Source organism: Notothenia rossii, assembly GCF_949606895.1.
Source record: "Notothenia rossii genome assembly, chromosome: 4".
In the NCBI taxonomy this organism is placed as follows: Eukaryota; Metazoa; Chordata; class Actinopteri; order Perciformes; family Nototheniidae; genus Notothenia; species Notothenia rossii.
The window spans coordinates 91,180,390-91,201,356 of record NC_136902.1 but is presented as its reverse complement, the minus strand read 5'-3'; the positions used below and the strand labels follow the sequence as shown (position 1 = coordinate 91,201,356).

Below are 20,967 nucleotides of genomic sequence, written 5' to 3'. Positions count from 1 at the left end.
ACTAAGTAAACTACTCCAGTAAAATAACACTCTCTCTCCACATGTAGGGCCTCTGGTTAACCAAATCAAATACAAACATGTCAAACTTCACAAATGAATTGTAACAACAAGCCATCAATAAAAGCATTAAAGTTCAGTCAACAAGGACGAAGAGGACAGTTAACTATATTTTAGGATATTTCAATATGCTATTCTATTATCAATGTACATGTAGAGTCAATACAAAGACACACATGTGTACCTTGCAACACGAATGAAGTAAAGAAGCAACATTCATATACCCCAGGTATTCACACAACTTGAAAAGTTACAACTTGAGTGTGAAGTTTGTGACGCTCTGTTACAAAAAGAGTGTTGAGATTCTGCTCCTGTCGTCACTGACATGCTGAGATAAATCAGAAGAGGGAACATCAGCAGCCAGAGCTCTACAGCACCTCATATTAAATCAGGGTTATTCATGTACCTGTATAAACCAGAGACTGTCTGTGGTGCTAACAATATAATAGCTGCTGTTCTAATGACTGGATGGAGTTATTTTGAGTGTTGATGGAGCAGCTACAATGTTAGCCTAGTTTCTCAGGGGGGGCGCGAGAGACCAGGAGGAAAAATGGTTTTGAAAAAAAAGAAGTATTGATTCGAAAATAATATGATATAGTACAGTACAAGTACGTCTGGGTCTCTGTGTTTCATTCAAGCTCTGCTCTGTGTGTGTGTGGAACGAGCCATTTTGTGTGTGTGTGTGCGCGCGCGAGAGAGAGAGCGCACCGGTACCGGAGATCGTTGTTGTTAGCTTCTGGTGCTAGCGAGCTAGTGTCCGGGTCTCAAACATTTTGTCCACAATTAATGTGAACAATTATTTCTAAGACACACGTTTATAGGATCATTATAGTTATAAAAAAATAAGAGAATACATGAAAAACAGGTATGAAATACTATATGACAGTAAAAAAAGAATAAAGTTTAAAAGGGTGATTTGTAAAATATCCATAAAGAAATAGAAAATCTGTTTACAGTTCTGTTTCATATGGGTGTTGAGAGATGTATCCATAGATCTCTTCCTTTTCTCCAAAAAGGGGCGCCTGACAGAAAAAGTTTGAGAACCACTTAGCCTAGCCTATGTTAGCCTAGCTTCAATGAAACCAATCCCATTCAGATAACAAACATTTTAAAGTGTTTTGCTCGTTGTGTTGCAGACAGACCTGACGAAGCATTAACTCAAATCAATATCATTACGTTGTTATCTTGGTATCCTTTCCATTTGTTTATTGAAATGTATTCACAGCAAATTCAATGTAAATTGGGTTCAAAGTGCTAAAGTGTTCCAGATGAATTCAGCTGATGTTATGAATCCAGACACAAAGCTGTGTGGTTTCCTAATGATATGAAGAACTAACCTCTATCTACCTTACCAGGATGAACAATCATCTAGAGATACAGACTTTATTTTAAATATGAAAGTAGAATTTGCCACCTTGTTGTACCTTTGGTGAGAATCAGCTCCTCTAATGTAAAGTGCTGTAAAGGATGTGTTCATCTCCACAGAGGGAAGAGGAAGAGTCCTGTTCCTGTGGAGCAGCAGCTGTCCAGCTGTGCTCTGTGTCAGGACGTCCTGAAGGATCCAGTCTCTACCAGCTGTGGACACTGGTTCTGCAGACAGTGCATCGCCTCATACTGGGAGCAGCTTCCTCCATCAGGAGACTCCTGCTGTCCTCAGTGTGGAGAAAGATGGAGCATTTTACAAAGTAAGAGGCCGAACACGTGCAGCCTCTTTACCGCTGTGTGGGTGCTGGGTGTCTGCTCTTCTATAGAAACACTGTATCATCTGATCCCTTCTTCAAGGCTTTGCTTTTAAAGTGTGTACACAAATATTTCACGTGGGAGAGCAGTGTTTCCCTAAAAAACGCTTTCTGTCTTACTCAGACATTACTACATTAGCCCAGCACTTATATAACATTTACGTATGAGAGTATAAATATCTGGCAGCTAGTATTTGTGGTTCCTTCTGGAGTCTCCATGTCCAGGATGTTCTGTGTTGTAAAGTATAGACATTAAAATGTTTTATAAAAATCATGACATTTAAAACCCTGACTGTTCAGATTCTCAAAAGCATTTTCCTGATTCTCTCATGTTTCCTTCTCTTCCAGCAGATAGTGGTCTGCAGGAGGTTCTAGATGAACATAGGCTCAGTCTGAGGAGGAGATGTGAACGTGTGACTGAAGGAACTGATCAAAGTGAAACCCTCCTCAACAGGATCTTCACTGAGCTCTACATCACACAAGGCCAGAGTGAAGAGGTTAATACCCAACATGAGGTGAGGCAGCTGGAGACAGCTTCCAAGAAAGAGACCCTCCATGACACTCCAATCAAGTGCCAGGACATCTTTAAAGCCTCACCTGACCAACAGACTCTCATCAGAGCGGTCCTGACCAACGGAGTTGCTGGAGTTGGAAAAAGCTTCTCAGTGCAGAAGTTCACTCTGGACTGGGCCGAGGGTTTGGGAAACCAAGATGTCAGTCTGGTGATCCCGCTCTCCTTCAGGGAGCTGAACCTGATCAAAGGTGAGCAGTACAGTCTTCTCAGGCTGCTCCATGTTTTCCATCCAACCTTACAGAAGCTCACAGCAGAGCAGCTGGCTGTCTGTAAAGTGCTGCTCATCTTTGACGGCCTGGATGAAAGCAGACTTTCTCTGGACTTCACAAACAATGAGGTTGTGTCTGATGTCTCTCAGCAGTCCTCAGTCAACGTGCTGCTGACAAACCTCATCAGGGGGAAGCTGCTTCCCTCGGCTCTCGTCTGGATAACTTCCAGACCTGCAGCGGCCAATCAGATCCCTCCTGAGTGTGTGGACAGGGTGACAGAAGTACAAGGCTTCACTGACGCCCAGAAGGAGGAGTACTTCAGGAGGAGATGGAGTGATGAAGACCTGTCCAGCAGAATCATCTCTCACATCAAGAGCTCCAGGAGCCTCCACATCATGTGTCTGATCCCAGTCTTCTGCTGGATCACTGCTGCAGTTCTGGACCACATGTGGACTACAGACCAGAGAGAAGAGCTGCCCCAGACCCTCACTGACATGTACTCACACTTCCTGCTGGTCCAGACCAAGAGGAAGAAGCAGAAGTATGAAGAGGGACATGAGACGAGTCCACAGCAGCTGACGAAGGCTGACAGGGAGCTTCTTCTGAAGCTGGGGAGGCTGGCGTTTGAACATCTGGAGAAAGGAGACATCATTTTCTACCAAGAAGACCTGCAGCGCTGTGGTCTTGGTGTCACCGAGGCCTTGGTGCACTCAGGAGTTTGTACAGAGATCTTCAAAAGAGAGAGTGTGATGTTCCAGAAAACAGTCTACTGCTTTGTTCATCTGAGCATTCAGGAGTTTCTGGCTGCAGTCTACATGTTCCACTGTTACACCAACAGAGACACAGAGGTACTGAAGGACTTCCTGCAGGGAGACTGGCCCGATGAGAACAGTGATAACAGTGATCAGGATTACCCATCCCTGGATGTCTTCCTGAAGGGAGCCATGGAGAAATCCCTCAGAAGTGAAAAGGGCCACCTGGACCTGTTTGTCCGCTTTCTCCACGGACTCTCTCTGGAGTCCAACCAGATTCTGTTAGGAGGCCTGCTGGGTCGCACAGACAACCGTCCAGAAACCATCCAGAGAGCCATCAACAACCTGAAGGAGATGAGAAGTTATAAAATCTCTCCTGACAGGATGATCAACATCTTCCACTGTCTGTCAGAGATGAAGGACCTCTCAGTACATCAGGAGATCACAGAGTTCCTGAAGTCAGAGAACAGATCAGAGAAAGAACTCTCTGTGATCCACTGCTCTGCTCTGGCCTACATGCTGCAGATGTCAGAGGAGGTTCTGGATGAGTTGGACCTGAAGAAGTACCACACATCAGAGGAGGGACGACGGAGACTGCTTCCAGCTGTGAGGAACTGCAGGAAGGCTGAGTAAGTCCAGATGTGATTAACTTTATAAATTGATGTGGATCAGAAGTTTATTTTTTCAAATAAACACTATAAAAGGTTTGATGTTAAATACTTTGAGAGCAAAATTAAATGATCCAGTTATTCTATTTATATATTTAAAAAAATAAATATTTTCTTCACATTATTTTGAGTGATGGAGGCGACATGTCAAACACATGAAGGACTTTAGAGGTTTTCTCAGAGCAGCATGTGATCACAACATATAGCAGTATTTACAGTTATCGGTGAAAGCAGTTATTAATATATCATTGCAGTTTCTTAAACATGAAATCAGATCTGTGTTTACCACAATGCTTAAGAGTTTAAAATAATGTCTGACAGGCTGACAATGAATAAAGAAAACTCTATTATTAAATTAAATCGACATAATATGTTAAAAATTGTTCCATTTCCAATTCAGTAAGTTAAATAAATGTTTCCTCTGTTTTTATACTAACACAAGTTGTGATATATGTGTCATTATAGATTTACTAGCTGTGGACTCTCAGAGACTGAATGTGAAGTCGTGGCCTCAGCTCTGAAGTCTGACCCCTCCCATCTGAGAGATCTGGACCTGAGCCACAACAAGCTGCAGGATTCAGGATGGGAGCTGCTGAGTTCTGCACTAAAGAGTCCAAACTGCAGACTGGAGGCTCTCAGGTCAGTTCACTGACTGCAGTTCATACAGATCTGTTTGTGTTTATGATTTTCAGAATTTGCCTGAAGACATTTTAATGCTTTTATTTGTTTCTGTGTTTCCAAATGGAAATAGAATCCAAACTTTAAGAATAACAAAGACCAGAGAAGGTGAATGTGTGAGGGAGAGTGTTTGAGCTTCCACAGACTCACTCTGTGCTCCATGAGTCAGTGGAGATGCTGTCAGTACTGATGAGCTGTGAGGGAGATGAAGGAGTTGTTAAACATCTGATGAGAGAAACTGCTGCAGAGAGTTCCAGATGATCAGGGATTTGTTTCTACATCATTGCTGACGTTAAAACATTGTTCAGCTCTGATCAGATTATTAAACATTGAGTTATTTCAAACAGGAACATTGTTTTCTAAAGTTACATCATGTTTTCTTTATTCAGACTGGAGTTCTGCGGTTTGTCAGAGATCAGCTGTGCTGCTCTGATCTCAGCTCTGAAGTCCAACATCCATCTGAGAGATCTGGACCTGAGTTTCAACTATCTGCAGGATTCAGAGAAGCTGCTGAGAGATCTTCTGGAGAGTCCAGACTGCAGACTGGAGACTCTCAGGTCAGTTCACTGACTCTCTGTTACTGCTGGAGATCTCATGTGTTTCATTAACATTGAACCTAATGCTTGAACAACCATACATTTGTGTATGTCGTTGTGATAGTTTTCCTGCTCACCCAGTTAAAAAGGACAGAAGGAGAGGAAGGCTTGCCTAAAAGAAAGCTTTACTGACTGGCCACAGCTTGCAAACAATACATCCATACTTTAGGAAACAGACAGAACACTGCTGCCAGTGACAGGCTTTCTTGGGGCAAGTCCTTCTGCCCCCAGGACCCAGACCAAGAGACAAGAACCAGGTTACTGACATGCTTTAGTGTTCACCTGGTTACCTGATCCTTGTCCAGCTGTCTGGAGCCAGCCCCATCCCTCCAGCAGCCGGCGCTCTAACCACACCCCACTGCCACAGTCCTTTTCTTCATATTCTTATTTTTCTTGTACTACATTTAGTCTGCAGTCATAAAAGTTGAATGTTTCTTCAAATATATATGTTAGATATCCACTGTTAGTTGTTCAAGTAAATGTGTGTTGTCTTTAGTAAATGGTCACATCTGAATAAAGAAGTTCATCTGAACTAATATTAGTTTCACATTGATCTCTGAAGCATACATGTTTTTCTTGCTTCCCATTGATTTCAATGTTTTCACAGATAATGAACAGAAGGCTGATATTATGATGATCCACAATAACAGAAAGACAGTCACTTTAATTCAGGGAAAAGCTCATTGGTTAGGAGACAGGAATGTTGAGCTACACTTAATAAACCTGAACATCTGATTGGATTATAAACTGATTTTTATCCTCATCATGTTTTCTTTATTCAGACTGAGGAGCTGCAGTTTGTCAGAGATCAGCTGTTCTGCTCTGGCCTCAGTTCTGAAGTCCAACATCCATCTGAGAGATCTGGACTTGAGTCTCAACGATCTGCAGGATTCAGGAGTGGAGCTGCTGAGAGATCTTCTGGAGAGTCCAGACTGCAGACTGGAGACTCTCAGGTCAGTTCTCCATCTTGAACTTGTGTGCTGAGATGAATATGTGAGAGTTGTGTTGACTCTGAGCTGCAGACATCAGGCTGATATCACTCTGATCCTCACTGAGCCTCTTAATGCTAGAGTTGCATAATGCAATGTTGATTTTTACATTTAAATTAGGGCCGGGACTCGATTAAAAAAATTAATCTCATTAATTACAGGCTTTGTAATTAATTAATTGAAATTAATCGCATTTTTAATCACATATACATATTTGACCTGAGAACAGTGAGAAGCAATTTTTTTCACATGGATTTTAGTTTACCATTGAATAATCACTGAATACATAAGCTTAAGCAACAAAACATTGTTTATTTTTTTCAAGGTGGTCCTTAACCAAGACCAACAGAAAAGTGCAATTTTTGCCATAAAGTGTAGCAATAGCATATTTATGAATATAGTACATTTCAGAGATTCAGGTAGCCTATAGGTAGGTAGACCTTCTGTAAACTATAACACTTTGTTTTTTAAGTAAAACACAATAGTTTCAAGTACATTCAGAACATTGGAAACCCTGACTATTAGAAAACATCTCTCCGTTGCTTCAGAGGCCATAACAGACTTTGTTGATTTACCAACAGTTGATTTAAAAAATCTAATACATTTCAGTCCAACTCTCTCAATAACCTTGGCCAAAACAATAAACAGTTCAACATAAAGTGCCAGTTGCACCAACAACGTAATAAATAGTTCAACATAAAGTGTACCATTTAAAATAAAATAAAAAAGTGCCAGTGATTGACCTCAATCCCTCCTATTCTTCCAATATCCTGATGAAAAATAAAATCTCTCTGTTGCATAGGCCACTGTTTGATCAACGCGAATTGGGTGTGGGTCCTTGTACTCCGAGTCGGGCTAACGTCCACGCTAGCTTCCACGCTAGCTGCTATAGGTTTTGCATTGAGGTGATACTTGAGGCTTGATGTGCTGCGGTGATATGCAAATTCCTTTTTGCATAATTTGCAAACAACCGTGCTCTTATCGACGCTTCCATCCGTCCGTTTTTTAAAACAAAATGTCCCATCCACGGGGCCAACCAAAGCGGTCTCATCAGCTTCTTCGTTCATGTTTGACCATTGTTCACTGTGGTTTGTTGTTGTCTGAAGTCATGAACGTTAGTTGGTGCTCCAGTATAATCGGTACCCCTGAAACTCATCCAGTGAGAAAAGTTCCGCGGTGCAAAAATAAGTGCGATTAAAATGCGTTAATTTTTTTAACGCGTTAATTTTTGTGTAATTAATTAATCTTAATTAACGCGTTAAAGTCCCGGCCCTATTTTAAATATAACAACAAAAAACCTTCACTGCAGAATTCACTCTGAACCTTTTAAACAGCTGAAATTCATCTTGTATTCTCCATCATGATTTTAACTAATGATATCAAATACAATAATGAAATAGTTATATTAAAACGATCCAACACTAACAAGTATGTTCAGTGGTTGCTGTTTCCAACATGTTCCTGAAGCTACATGATGCTGATACTGACTGAATAGTTCACTCTGAAGATGCTGTGATTTGATGACTCCACTGTTCCTAAAATACATATTCTGGAGGTTTTTCTTCACATTTAAAATTCATCCTGAATTGTGATCTTTGTAAACGTTGTGATCTTGAGTTGAATCAGTTTGTGTGGTTTGTATTTGTCTGGCTGCACATCATGAGTTAGTGTAGATGGAGCAGAGTTTCAGATGTGAAGTCTCCTCGTTTTATTGAAGTAGAAGCACGTTGTCTTTAATATGAATGAGAGCTCTTTCCCTCTTTCTGTATCTTACAGTTTTTAACCTGTTTGGAGTTTCCAATTTCTGACCTTCTTCAGCTCTGAGCAGATTATTAAACCTGGAGTTATTTCAAACAGGAACATTGTTTTCTAAAGTTACATCATGTTTTCTTTATTCAGACTGAAGAGCTGCAGTTTGTCAGAGATCAGCTGTTCTGCTCTGGCCTCAGCTCTGAAGTCCAACATCCATCTGAGAGATCTGGACCTCAGTGGCAACGCTCTGCAGGATTCAGGAGTGGAGCTGCTGAGAGATCTTCTGGAGAGTCCAGACTGCAGACTGAAGACTCTCGGGTCAGTTCACTGACTCTCTGTTACTGCTGGAGATCTCATGTGTTTCATTAACATTGAACCTAATGCTTGAACAACCATACATGTGTGTATGTCGTTGTGAGGGTTTTCCTGCTCACCCAGTTAAAAAGGACAGAAGGAGAGGAAGGCTTGCCTAAAAGAAAGCTTTATTGACTGGCCACAGCTTGCAAACAATACATCCATACTTTAGGAAACAGACAGAACACTGCTGCCAGTGACAGGCTTTCTTGGGGCAAGTCCTTCTGCCCCCAGGACCCAGACCAAGAGACAAGAACCAGGTTACTGACATGCTTTACTGTTCACCTGGTTACCTGATCCTTGTCCAGCTGTCTGGAGCCAGCCCCATCCCTCCAGCAGCCGGCGCTCTAACCACACCCCACTGCCACAGTCCTTTTCTTCATATTCTTATTTTTCTTGTACTACATTTAGTCTGCAGTCATAAAAGTTGACTGTTTCTTAAAATATATATGTTAGATATCCACTGCTAGTTGTTCAAGTAAATGTGTGTTGTCTTTAGTAAATGGTCACATCTGAATAAAGAAGTTCATCTGAACTCATATTAGTTTCACATTGATCTCTGAAGCATACATGTTTTTCTTGCTTCCCATTGATTTCAATGTTTTCACAGATAATGAACAGAAGGCTGATATTATGATGATCCACAATAACAGAAAGACAGTCACTGTAATTCAGGGAAAAGCTCATTGATTAGGAGACAGGAATGTTGAGCTACACTTAATAAACCTGAACATCTGATTGGATTAGAAACAGATTTTCATCCTCATCATGTTTTCTTTATTCAGACTGAGGAGCTGCAGGTTGTCAGAGATCAGCTGTTCTGCTCTGATCTCAGCTCTGAAGTCCAACATCCATCTGAGAGATCTGGACTTGAGTCTCAACGATCTGCAGGATTCAGGAGTGGAGCTGCTGAGAGATCTTCTGGAGAGTCCAGACTGCAGACTGGAGACTCTCAGGTCAGTTCTCCATCTTGAACTTGTGTGCTGAGATGAATATGTGAGAGTTGTGTTGACTCTGAGCTGCAGACATCAGGCTGATATCACTCTGATCCTCACTGAGCCTCTTAATGCTAGAGTTGCATAATGCAATGTTGATCTTTACATTTAAATATAACAACAAAAACCTTCACTGCAGAATTCACTCTGAACCTTTTAAACAGCTGAAATTCATCTTGTATTCTGTTACGCCATATGTCTGTTTCTTGGGGAACTTAGGCGCGGCACAACATTTGCACTCTCCCCACTCCCAAGAACACTGACACCGAGTCAGAGAATGCCGTTTGGTCAATTTAATTACCAAAACAATATTACAAACAGGAGTAACAAAACCATAAAACAAAACAAACCTTTAAAACACAAAAATCTTACCTAACGAAAGAGAAAATAAACATACAGGCTTCTTACCTACTCTACTATAAAAACAGAAGAAACGAATATTCAAAAGAAAAGGGTTTTGCACTCCTAAGAAAAAAGTAAAGCGTGTCTACACAGACAGGTTCAGTAGCTTTTCTTTCAACAGTCTCACGACACAAGAGAAGGACCGGTATACGGTATAAATAAGTATTAGCACATTTTATTGGCAAGTAAAATCTACAAGAGATTGTACATTGCAATCAGAGAGATACAGTATGTCCACGTTTTTGAGCAAGTCCACGAATCCAGTCTTTGTCAAGTCTGTCACCACCTTCACGCAGCTGCTGGTGCCACTTCGTCCGGTCCTCCGCCAGCCTCTCCCAGTTATCCGTCGCAATGTCCAGGGCCTTCACGTCACGTTTTACGGCATCCTTGAAGCGCAGCAGTGGTCGTCCTCTGCCTCTGGAACCAGCGCTCAGCTCGCTGTATAAGATGTCCTTTGGCAGGCGGCCATCTGGCATTCTGCGAAGGTGACCAAGCCACCGCAGCCTCCTGACCTTCAGTGTTTGGAACATTGACTGCCCGTACGCGCCAGCACCGCCTCGTTCGTGACCTTGTCCCGCCATGTGATCCCGAGGATGTTGCGCAGGCACCGCATGTGAAAAGCATTTAGCTCTATTTCGTGCCGCGCGTAAGTTGACCACGCCTCGGAACCATACAGCAGGACGCTGACCACGCAACATTGGTAGATGCCTGTCTTAGTGCGCTCGGTGAGGTATTTGTTGCTCCAGGCTCTTGAGCGCAAACGACTGAAAGACGTTGCGGCTTTGCCGATACGAGTCTGGATCTCCTTAACTAATGACAGGTCACTGCTGATTGTTGAGCCAAGATACGTGAACTGGTCAACAGTCTCCAGCACATGCTCGTTCACCATTACCGGTGACGCTGCGCTTCCTGCTTGGTGCATAACAACTGTCTTTTTGATGTTGATGATCAGTGCAAATTCAGAGCATGCTGCACTGAATCTGTCAGGCGATGTAGACCAGCTGCACTGTGAGACACCAGATCTGCGTCGTCCGCGAATAAGAGCTCACGAACTAGCACCTTCCGTACCTTTCTTTTCTCGCGCAGTCCGGCAAGATTAAACAGCTTCCCATCTGACCGCGTGTACAGGAAAACGCTGTCTTCGTCCACGTGATCGCTGAATGCATGATGGAGCGCAACATAGAAGAAGATGCCGAAGAGCATGGGCGCTAACACGCAGTATTGTTTGACTCCACTGCGAACGAAGAAGCTGTCTGAAGTAGATCCTTCAAAGAAAACTGTTGCTGACATGTCCTCGTGAAGCGATTTGACCAGCCCGAGCAGTGTCGGTGGGCAGCCGAGTTTTTGCAAGATGGCGAACAGTCCTTCCCGACTCACCATGTCGAACATCTGAAGATGCTGTGATTTGATGACTCCACTGTTCCTAAAATACATATTCTGGAGGTTTTTCTTCACATTTAAAATTCATCCTGAATTGTGATCTTTGTAACGCCTTCGTCAGGTCGACAAACGCCATGTGCAGTGGTTTGTTTTGCTCTCTGCACTTTTCTTGCACCTGGCGCACCGTGATGATCGGCCACTTCGAAACCCGCACTGTGACTCTGGGTATACGCGAGCGGCCAGTTTCTGGAGCCGCACCAGCAGAATTCTGGAGAAGACCTTGCCAAGTACGCTCAGTAGCGAAATGCCACGGTAGTTGTTACAGTCCCCTTTGTCGCCTTTGTTCTTGTAAAGCGTGATTATCTTGGCGTCCTTCATGTCCGATGGGAAAGAGCTCCCTTGCCAGCATTGGCAGAGCAGCTTGTGCATGTGCGGCAGTAAGCAGCTGTCACATTTGAGGAGATCAGCCGGGATGCCGTCCGTGCCCGCAGCTTTGCCCTCAGCAGTGTGCTTCAGCGCGTTCACTAGCTCTTCCATGGTTGGCAAGTTGTCCAGCTCAGCATTGATGTCAAAGCTGGGTGTTGAGGCCAAAGCCACGTGGCTGATGCTCCTTGGTTTGCCATAGAGCTCTGAGTAGTGATCAACCCATCGTGACATCTGTTGCCCTGTGTCAGAGATCAGTGCTCCTTCTGCAGACTTCAGCGGACAAACCTTCTTTGCTCTCGGCCCAATAGCCTTGTTGAGGCCCCTGTACAGTTCCCGCAGGTTACCAGTGTCTGAAGCCTGTTGGATGTCATCGCAGAGCTTGTTCCAGTACTGGTTAGCACAGGATCGAGCTGTCCTCTGAAGTTCACGCTGCACATCCTTGAGTGCAGTGAGAGAACTCTGTGTTGCCCGTTGCTTGTAGACTTTGTGTGCCTTGTTCTTGGCAGAGAACAACGATTCCAGGACTACAGCATTTTCGGCCATCCAGTCTTCTTACGGCGGCCTTTTCGTGCCAAAAGTTTCAGTAGCCGCGTCATGCATAGCAGCTCGCAGGCTCTGCCAGTTCTCTTCTGGTCCTGTGCCGGTACTGCTTGCAGCCATCTTCTTTGCAAACGACTTCCGGAATGCCATGAAATTTTCTGCGCATTTCATTCTTGCCGTGTTTAGGCGCGGCTTCTTTTTTTGTCTTGGGGTAGGTTTTCGTTTAGGCATGTTCATCTGGGTTAGAACAAGCGAGTGGTCGGTATCACCATCAGCAGTGTGGTAAGTTCTGGAGCATCTGAATAGGCCAATGTCACGTCTTCTGACCAAAGCTAAGTCTAGCTGGTGCCAGTGCTTCGACCGTGGATGCATCCATGTCACCCGCCGAAGTTGCTTCTGCTGGAACCAAGTGTTTGCGATGCAGAGCCCATGTTGACTGCACAGCTCGAGAACTCGCTGTCCGTTTTCGTTGATTTTCCCAACACCAAAGTGACCGATTGCATCCGGCCATGCTAGATAATCGGCGCCGACACGAGCATTGAAATCGCCGAGCAGCATCACGCAGTCCTCAGGGGGAATCTTGTTCAAGACGCCAGCCAGGCTGTCGTAGAACTGGTCCTTAACCGCAGCTTCACTCGGCAGTGTGGGGGCGTAGGCACATATCAGATGTATTGGGCTGGCAGATTGCTTGAGCGTCAGGGAAATTATCCTTTCTGACACACAGACAGGGGTGTCAAACTCTTTCACCAGCTTGTTGGACACTGCAAAGCCTACGCCGTGTGTGCGGTGTTCATCTTTGGCTTTTCCCATCCAGAAGAAAGTGTAGTTTTGCTCTTTGATAGAACCAGAATCGGCTAGTCTGGTTTCCTGTAGCGCGGCAACGTCGACTGCAAGCTTGGCCAGCTCCCGGTCAATCAGTGCTGTTTTGTGTGTTGCACCTTGTCTTTGTACGTTGCAGTCTGGATCCGTAGTGAATCCCGGACACATGGTACGAACATTCCAGCTTCCCAGCCGGAGATGTACATTTAAATTAAAATTTGAATTCCGCTCTCTATTACGGTTTTTAGTTTTTCTTTGATTGGTAGGTGAGATTTTAACGTCCATGGTTGCTGCGACCACCCGATCGAAGCAATAGACGTGGCGGGTCAGAACCCAACTGGCCAGGGGCTGCCTGGCTTGAGGCGGGCGGTTGATGACCATTGGGGCACGATGACCCCTCCCACCGACGCAGAGGACCCGTGGCGCTCCGTCGCCAATCTGACTGGAGCTTATAACCCGTAGACTGTCGCTCTGCCGTGTTGTTTCCACGGCGTCTTTACGCCGCCGCGATGAAGTGTCCTCGCCATTGCACTTGCCCGGGCGGGAATGAGGGCTCCAGCGTTGCCCAAGCTGCAGGAACCACACTTGGCCTCCGCTGACAGGACTCCAAGGAAAGACAGAGGTCAATACATTGGCGCCAACATTGGCTGCAGGAGATGGCCGTTGGCTCACGAGGAGCTCATCCGCCCTTTGACAGGTTTTGTATTTAGTCCTGCTGGGTGTCTCCATCACCCTCCACACAAGACCGAGGCCAGGTGGGGGAGCCGGTTTAGTCGCAGACGACCCGACCATGGAACAGCTAGCACTGGTTTACATGGTACCAGTGGAAGTCAAGGACTTAGCTGACACTAGTATTAGCACAACAGGACAGATATCCTAATGCAAATTTGTGTTGGGAGAAGTCAAGTCAGAGAAAGCGGCCGAGGAACTGCACGGCTGCCGCTTAATATCCTCCCGTCTCCCCAGGTGGACCAATCAGCATGCAGAAGGTAGCTAATCAGCTAACGGGCACCACCTGCTTGCTCACACACACACACACACACACACACACACACACACACACACACACACACACACACACACACACACACTCACAGGCACAGAAGGAGGGAAAATGTACAAACAAATGACCTAACGACCCGTCGTAACAATTCTCCATCATGATTTTAACAAATGATTTAAAATACAATAATTAAATAGTTATATTAAAACGATCCAACACTAACAAGTATGTTCAGTTGTTGCTGTTTCCAACATGTTCCTGAAGCTACATGATGCTGATACTGACTGAATAGTTCACTCTGAAGATGCTGTGATTTGATGACTCCACTGTTCCTAAAATACATATTCTGGAGGTTTTTCTTCACATTTAAAATTCATCCTGAATTGTGATCTTTGTAAACGTTGTGATCTTGAGTTGAATCAGTTTCTTTGGTTTGTATTTGTCTGGCTGCACATCATGAGTTAGTGTAGATGGAGCAGAGTTTCAGATGTGAAGTCTCCTCGTTTTATTGAAGTAGAAGCACGTTGTCTTTAATATGAATGAGAGCTCTTTCCCTCTTTCTGTATCTTACAGTTTTTAACCTGTTTGGAGTTTCCACTTTCTGACCTTCTTCAGCTCTGAGCAGATTATTAAATCTGGAGTTATTTCAAACAGGAACATTGTTTTCTAAAGTTACATCATGTGTTCTTTATTCAGACTAAGGTACTGCAGTTTGTCAGAGATCAGCTGTTCTGCTCTGGCCTCAGCTCTGAAGTCCAACATCCATCTGAGAGATCTGGACCTGAGTGGCAACGATCTGCAGGATTCAGGAGTGAAGCTGCTGAGAGATCTTCTGGAGAGTCCAGACTGCAGACTGGAGACTCTCGGGTCAGTTCTCCATCTTGAATTTGTGTGCTGAGATGAATAGAGTTGTGTTGACTCTGAGCTGCAGACATCAGGCTTTTATCACTCTGATCCTCACTGAGCCTCTTAATGCTAGAGTTGCATAATGCCAGTTTGTGGCAGCGGCCGCAAAAGAAATATATTGATTTAACAGTAGTTTGGTTAAACCACTAAGTCCGACAACGCCACCCCGGGAATTCACCCAGGGAAATATAACAAGTTTTAAGTCACTAGGACACACAGGTTTGGTTACTCATGGAACAAGAGACGTGGTTCAACTATCAAAAATAGAACAGTTTATTTGTGTAGAATAGTAAAAATACAATTTAAAAACACTCACACAGGGCTATATCCAAAAAGGAAAACTAACAAGGGGGCTGAGGCTTACCAGTGGGGGAGAGGGTCAACGAATGAGTGGAGGGATCCCGCAAAAACAAACTTAAGTCACCACGGTCACACGTGTTCCACACTCACACAATCACACGGAGAAAAGATCCAAAAACCCGGGGGAAGCCACCACCTCGGACACCAACACCATCACCTTCAGCTCTCAGTAACTGAAACAGGAACAAAGGGAAAACACAATAAGTGGGGGCAAAAGCACAGAATAACTGAAAAAAGAAATAAACCAAAATTAGCCGCAGCCATACTGGCAATCATGCGGCATTATGCAACTCTAGCATTAATAATAATAATGTTGATCTTTACATTTAAATATAACAACAAAAAACCTTGACTGCAGAATTCACTCTGAACCTTTTAAACAGCTGAAATTCATCTTGTATTCTCCATCATGATTTTAACTAATGATATCAAATACAATAATGAAATAGTTATATTAAAACGATCCAACACTAACAACTATGTTCAGTGGTTGCTGTTTCCAACATGTTCCTGAAGCTACATGATGCTGATACTGACTGAATAGTTCACTCTGAAGATGCGGTGATTTGATGACTCCACTGTTCCTAAAATACATATTCTGGAGGTTTTTCTTCACATTTAAAATTCATCCTGAATTGTGATCTTTGTAAACGTTGTGATCTTGAGTTGAATCAGTTTCTGTGGTTTGTATTTGTCTGGCTGCACATCATGAGTTAGTGTAGATGGAGCAGAGTTTCAGATGTGAAGTCTCCTCGTTTTATTGAAGTAGAAGCACGTTGTCTTTAATATGAATGAGAGCTCTTTCCCTCTTTCTGTATCTTACAGTTTTTAACCTGTTTGGAGTTTCCACTTTCTGACCTTCTTCAGCTCTGAGCAGATTATTAGACCTGGAGTTATTTCAAACAGGAACATTGTTTTCTAAAGTTACATCATGTGTTCTTTATTCAGATTGATTAACTGCAGGTTGTCAAAGATCAGCTGTGCCGCTCTGATCTCAGCTCTGAAGTCCAACATCCATCTGAGAGATCTGGACCTGAGTGGCAACAATCTGCAGGATTCAGGAGTGGAGCTGCTGAGAGATCTTCTGGAGAGTCCAGACTGCAGACTGAAGACTCTCAGGTCAGTTCACTGACTCTCTGTTACTGCTGGAGATCTCATGTGTTTCATTAACAGTTGAACCTAACGCTTGAACAACCATACATTTGTGTATGTCGTTGTGAGGGTTTTCCTGCTCACCCAGTTAAAAAGGACAGAAGGAGAGGAAGGCTTGCCTAAAAGAAAGCTTTATTGACTGGCCACAGCTTGCAAACAATACATCCATACTTTAGGAAACAAACAGAACACTGCTGCCAGTGACAGGCTTTCTTGGGTCAAGTCCTTCTGCCCCCAGGACCCAGACCAAGAGACAAGAACCAGGTTACTGACATGCTTTACTGTTCACCTGGTTACCTGATCCTTGTCCAGCTGTCTAGAGCCAGCCCCATCCCTCCAGCAGCCGGCGCTCTAACCACACCCCACTGCCACAGTCCTTTTGTTCATATTCTTATTTTTCTTGTACTACATTTAGTCTGGAGTCATAAAAGTTGACGGTTTCTTCAAATATATATGTTAGATATCCACTGCTAGTTGTTCAAGTAAATGTAAGTTGTCTTTAGTAAATGGTCACATCTGAATAAAGAAGTTCATCTGAACTCATATTAGTTTCACATTGATCTCTGAAGCATACATGTTTTTCTTGCTTCCCATTGATTTCAATGTTTTCACAGATAATAAACCGAAGGCTGATATTATGATGATCCACAATAACAGAAAGACAGTCACTGTAATTCAGGGAAAAGCTCATTGATTAGGAAACAGGAATGTTGAGCTACACTTAATAAACCTGAACATCTGATTGGATTATAAACTGATTTTTATCCTCATCATGTTTTCTTTATTCAGACTGAGGGGCTGCAGTTTGTCAGAGATCAGCTGTTCTGCTCTGGCCTCAGCTCTGAAGTCCAACATCCATCTGAGAGATCTGGACCTGAGGCAGAACGCTCTGCAGGATTCAGAGAAGCTGCTGAGAGATCTTCTGGAGAGTCCAGACTGCAGACTGGAGACTCTCAGGTCAGTACGGGGTCTCTGCTGGTTCAGCAGTATTGTATCAAACACAGGGAGGTGTTTCTCTCTCTGGGGAATCTCAACAGATCAGTGATGTTTCCCACTGACTGCAGGCTCTTTCATTCTTCCATCAACTATATATTGTAAGCTGAAAATGCAAATCCACATTTAGTTTGTGAGCAACTTTCTAAAAGACATATATGATTTTACAGAAGAGTGGAAAAGGTTTTCTGTTTTGTTTCCTGTCATGTTTTTAGTTTCTAGCCTAATGAGCAGTTACTTCCTGTGATGCAGCTGAGAGCTGTGGCAGTCAGTCGTAGTGTTTGCAGAGAAGATATGATGGGATTTAAAGCATGAGATCAGTCAGGACTCTGAAGCTGACTCAAAGAACAAACACTTATTTTAAATTGTATCCAACATTGTTGGATTGTGTTCATCCCTGCAGGATCAGACATGATGAGACGATCAGAGCCAAGATCCAGAAGACCTGTGAGTACTGAAACCACATCCTCCATTCATCAAACTATTGTATTATTATTATTGCTTTATTATTATGTTTCTCTGTCACCACCTCTCTCCATCAGGTGACTCCGATGTGGAACAGGAAGTGAAGACAGACAGAAAGGTGAGAGAGGAGCAGTTGAACAGAGTGGAGTATATTTAATTCATTTATTAGGGCTGTCAAGTTAAATGCTCTAACGCTCGCAATTTATCTAGAAACCTAAACAATATCCCTGCAACAATGTGCTGTGATTGGCTGGTAATACTGTGCTGTGATTGGCTGATGATACTGTGCTGTGATTGGCTGGTACTGCTGTGACATGTTAACCCGTTAATAACCCGTTTGAAATTGACGATGAACTCAGATGATCCAGACTCATTTGCATTTTTCAAATTGGTCTGAATATGTTCTGGAATTGTGGTTTGGTTTCATGAAGCTAGAACTTAACTTGATTTCTATTAAAATAACTTTGTTTGTTCCAGGCTCCTGAATCCTTCTCACCTGAACACACAACTGAGTCTTCATACAGGTAATCCTATAACATGACCAAACATTATTTTAAACACATTACAAATATATATTCATTTCATTGTGTTTGATTTAATGCCTTTCACCCTGAGGTATTGCATCCAATCTCTTTCCAACAGACGTAAATAAAATAATGCCTCTGTGTGTAGGAAGTAGGCATGGGCGGTATCATTTTTTTCATACTGTCATACCTTGCTGACATCATACCGTGGTATACGGTATATGACGGTATCAGTCCCAATTTAAGGGGTAATTTTTCCCCAAAAAAAAATGTTTTACTCACTTTATCAACAGCCCCACCAAAAATATTTTCCACCAGCCGCCACTGACGGTATGACTTGGGTCGACTTGAGCGAGGTGGCGTTCGGCGGCAAATAGATGTTTCGAACGGTATATTATATGTTCGGTGTAAAATGCAGCCCGAGCCGGTAGACGCTCGCAAAGTGCCGCGACGTGTGCGCAAGTGCAAAACAAGGGCTGCATACATGACACATTGTGCAAATGGCACATTTTGAGATCGGATACAGGACGCGTTTGTAGATGTCCGACGTTGTTTCCATAGTGAGCTAAGTTAACAATATATCATCATACATAAACATTTTCCGGGAGTAAATACTTGACTTATTGAATAAAGTTTGCTATATTCACTAACTAGTTTGGCAATATTATTCCGTGCATGTGTTAAAAACCTTATTTCCATTTGATTCATTGGATTACTCGCGTGAATGTTTAGCACGTAAATGCTTTCGTTTTTAAAACCGTCCGACCTCGACTACAAAACCATCAACCAGTTGCATAGGATTACAAAATGTCAACACTCACTCACCCCGTCTTAAACATTCCCAAAGAAGTGCCTCTGTCTCTCGTTGTGCTGGATGAAGTCACTGGCGACGAATAAACCCAAAATAGTCCCAAACAGGCGCAGAGGCAGTTTTCTTTTTTACTAGTTGTCCGAGTTCGGGGCCGGCAAATGCTGCTGCCATCTTGCTCAGCTCAGCTCTGTGCTGAGCTCTGAGAGCGGGAAAGACGGACTGCCCTCCCCTGCCCTCTGCTGGCGCGTGCTGTGCATTACAACCAATGTCGTCCCTGTCAAAACTCTGTGTCAGTGTAATAGAATGAAACGCATCTGTGATTTGGCGCACAGTCTGTGACGTCACGGTATTGAAAATCATACCGACGGTATTTCGAAATACCCTGGTATACCGTAATACCGTCATACCGCCCAAGCCTAGTAGGAAGGATTGTTTTCTTGTGCCAGTCTAGATCCTCGCTGGACTAGAGATGTTGTTAATTTAATGAAAATGTGTTTCCACACACATTCTGATGCATGTGGACACATCTTCAGTGATGTTCCTGTAATCATCAGGTGTTTCAGATCTTTCAACAAACCCTCCTCCAGGTCAGACTCCAGCTGGATGAACACCTGTCAGTCAGAACACAGGCCAGTGAAGGCTTGGTGTAGTAACCTGTCCCCTGTGTGTCTACAGGTTCAGGTGTCCTGGTCCAGGTGAGTTCCAGTGTGCTTCGACTGGCTTGGTGTTCGTCATGGCTCAGGAGGCGGAGCTTCTGTACAGGACGGTCCCTTGGGAGGAGAGCTTCCTCCAATCAGCTGGCAAGAAGGCAGCAGGGCCGCTGTTCGACGTGAAGAGTTCTGATGAAGCTGCCGTCTGCCAGCTCCACCTGCCACACAGTGAGACAGAGGATGGTAAAGACATCTAGTGTTAACAAATACACTTATATAATGATTAGCACTTTATACTATTCACTAGCGTTCAAGAGTTATAAAGCAGCTTTATTAAACTAGTCTAACAAATATAGCAACAGTATAATTCAGGCACCAAATCTATTTCAAAAGAAGAAGAATTAAATTATTAAATCATCCATTTAACGTAGTCAATGTGTTGCATGACATCATTATTGAAGCATACGATGAAATGCAGCTCTAAATACTGAGTTAGTTTTTCTTTGGACCCTCTGCAGTCTCCTCACTGTAATATTAAAGTGATTTAAACTGTGATTGGTCAGTCCACAGCATGCTCAGCTGCTAACAGTGCTAACTCAATGCCAACTCTCTTACATTGTTACATTAATAATATTGGGAGGTATGAAACCCTCTTTAATGGTCACACATGCAGAGTACACAGCACACAAAGTGACATTTGTTCTCTGCTTTTAACCCATCCTAGTACCAGGAGTCTTGTACTAGGAGCATCGGGCAGCTAGTGTACAGCGCCCGGGGAGCAATGGGAGTGAGGGGGGAAGTGAGTTATCAGGTGCCTTGCTCAAGGGCACCACGGCAGGGCAGGAGGTGAACTGGGACCTCTCCAAGTATCAGTCCACACTCCATTTTTAGGTCTGGTCGGGGACTTGAACCAGCGACCCTACGGCTCACAGTCCAATCCCCTTGATGCTAAGCTAGCATTTTGATTAATTCTTACTTTGTTATTCATCTGTTGCTCTTTCTGCTCTTTACATTGTCAGTCTAGCTCAGGGGTGGGGAACCTTCGGCCCCCGGGCCGTATACGGCCCGCGAGACCATTTGGTACGGCCCTCGAGGTAATTTATAAACACATGCAAAAAAGAAAAATGTAAATAAATCTAGACAGCAAAACAATTAAACAAGCGAGTGCCTGTT

At 43.6% G+C, this 20,967-nt stretch overlaps 2 protein-coding genes across 2 annotated transcripts in view; both read left to right on the top strand.

Moving 5' to 3' along the window:
- The window catches only part of LOC307034964 (NACHT, LRR and PYD domains-containing protein 12-like), a gene marked incomplete at both ends in the record, with an annotated part of 129,324 nt that overhangs the window by 98,572 nt on the left and 9,785 nt on the right, over positions 1-20,967 (top strand). The window contains 3 exons of the mRNA XM_079673888.1: positions 17,887-17,927; positions 19,699-19,757; positions 19,820-20,037. Coding sequence (XP_079530014.1) covers positions 17,887-17,927; positions 19,699-19,757; positions 19,820-20,037 — 318 coding nt within the window. The remainder of the gene's footprint in view (positions 1-17,886; positions 17,928-19,698; positions 19,758-19,819; positions 20,038-20,967) is intronic.
- LOC307037370 (NACHT, LRR and PYD domains-containing protein 12-like) lies at positions 458-17,802 on the top strand (the record flags this gene model as incomplete). The annotated part of the gene is made up of 9 exons (XM_079678195.1): positions 458-481; positions 1,430-1,742; positions 2,145-3,960; positions 4,465-4,638; positions 5,067-5,234; positions 8,162-8,332; positions 9,154-9,324; positions 14,630-14,800; positions 17,748-17,802. 9 exons carry the CDS (start codon positions 458-460, stop codon positions 17,800-17,802), a joined length of 3,063 nt encoding a protein of 1,020 aa, XP_079534321.1.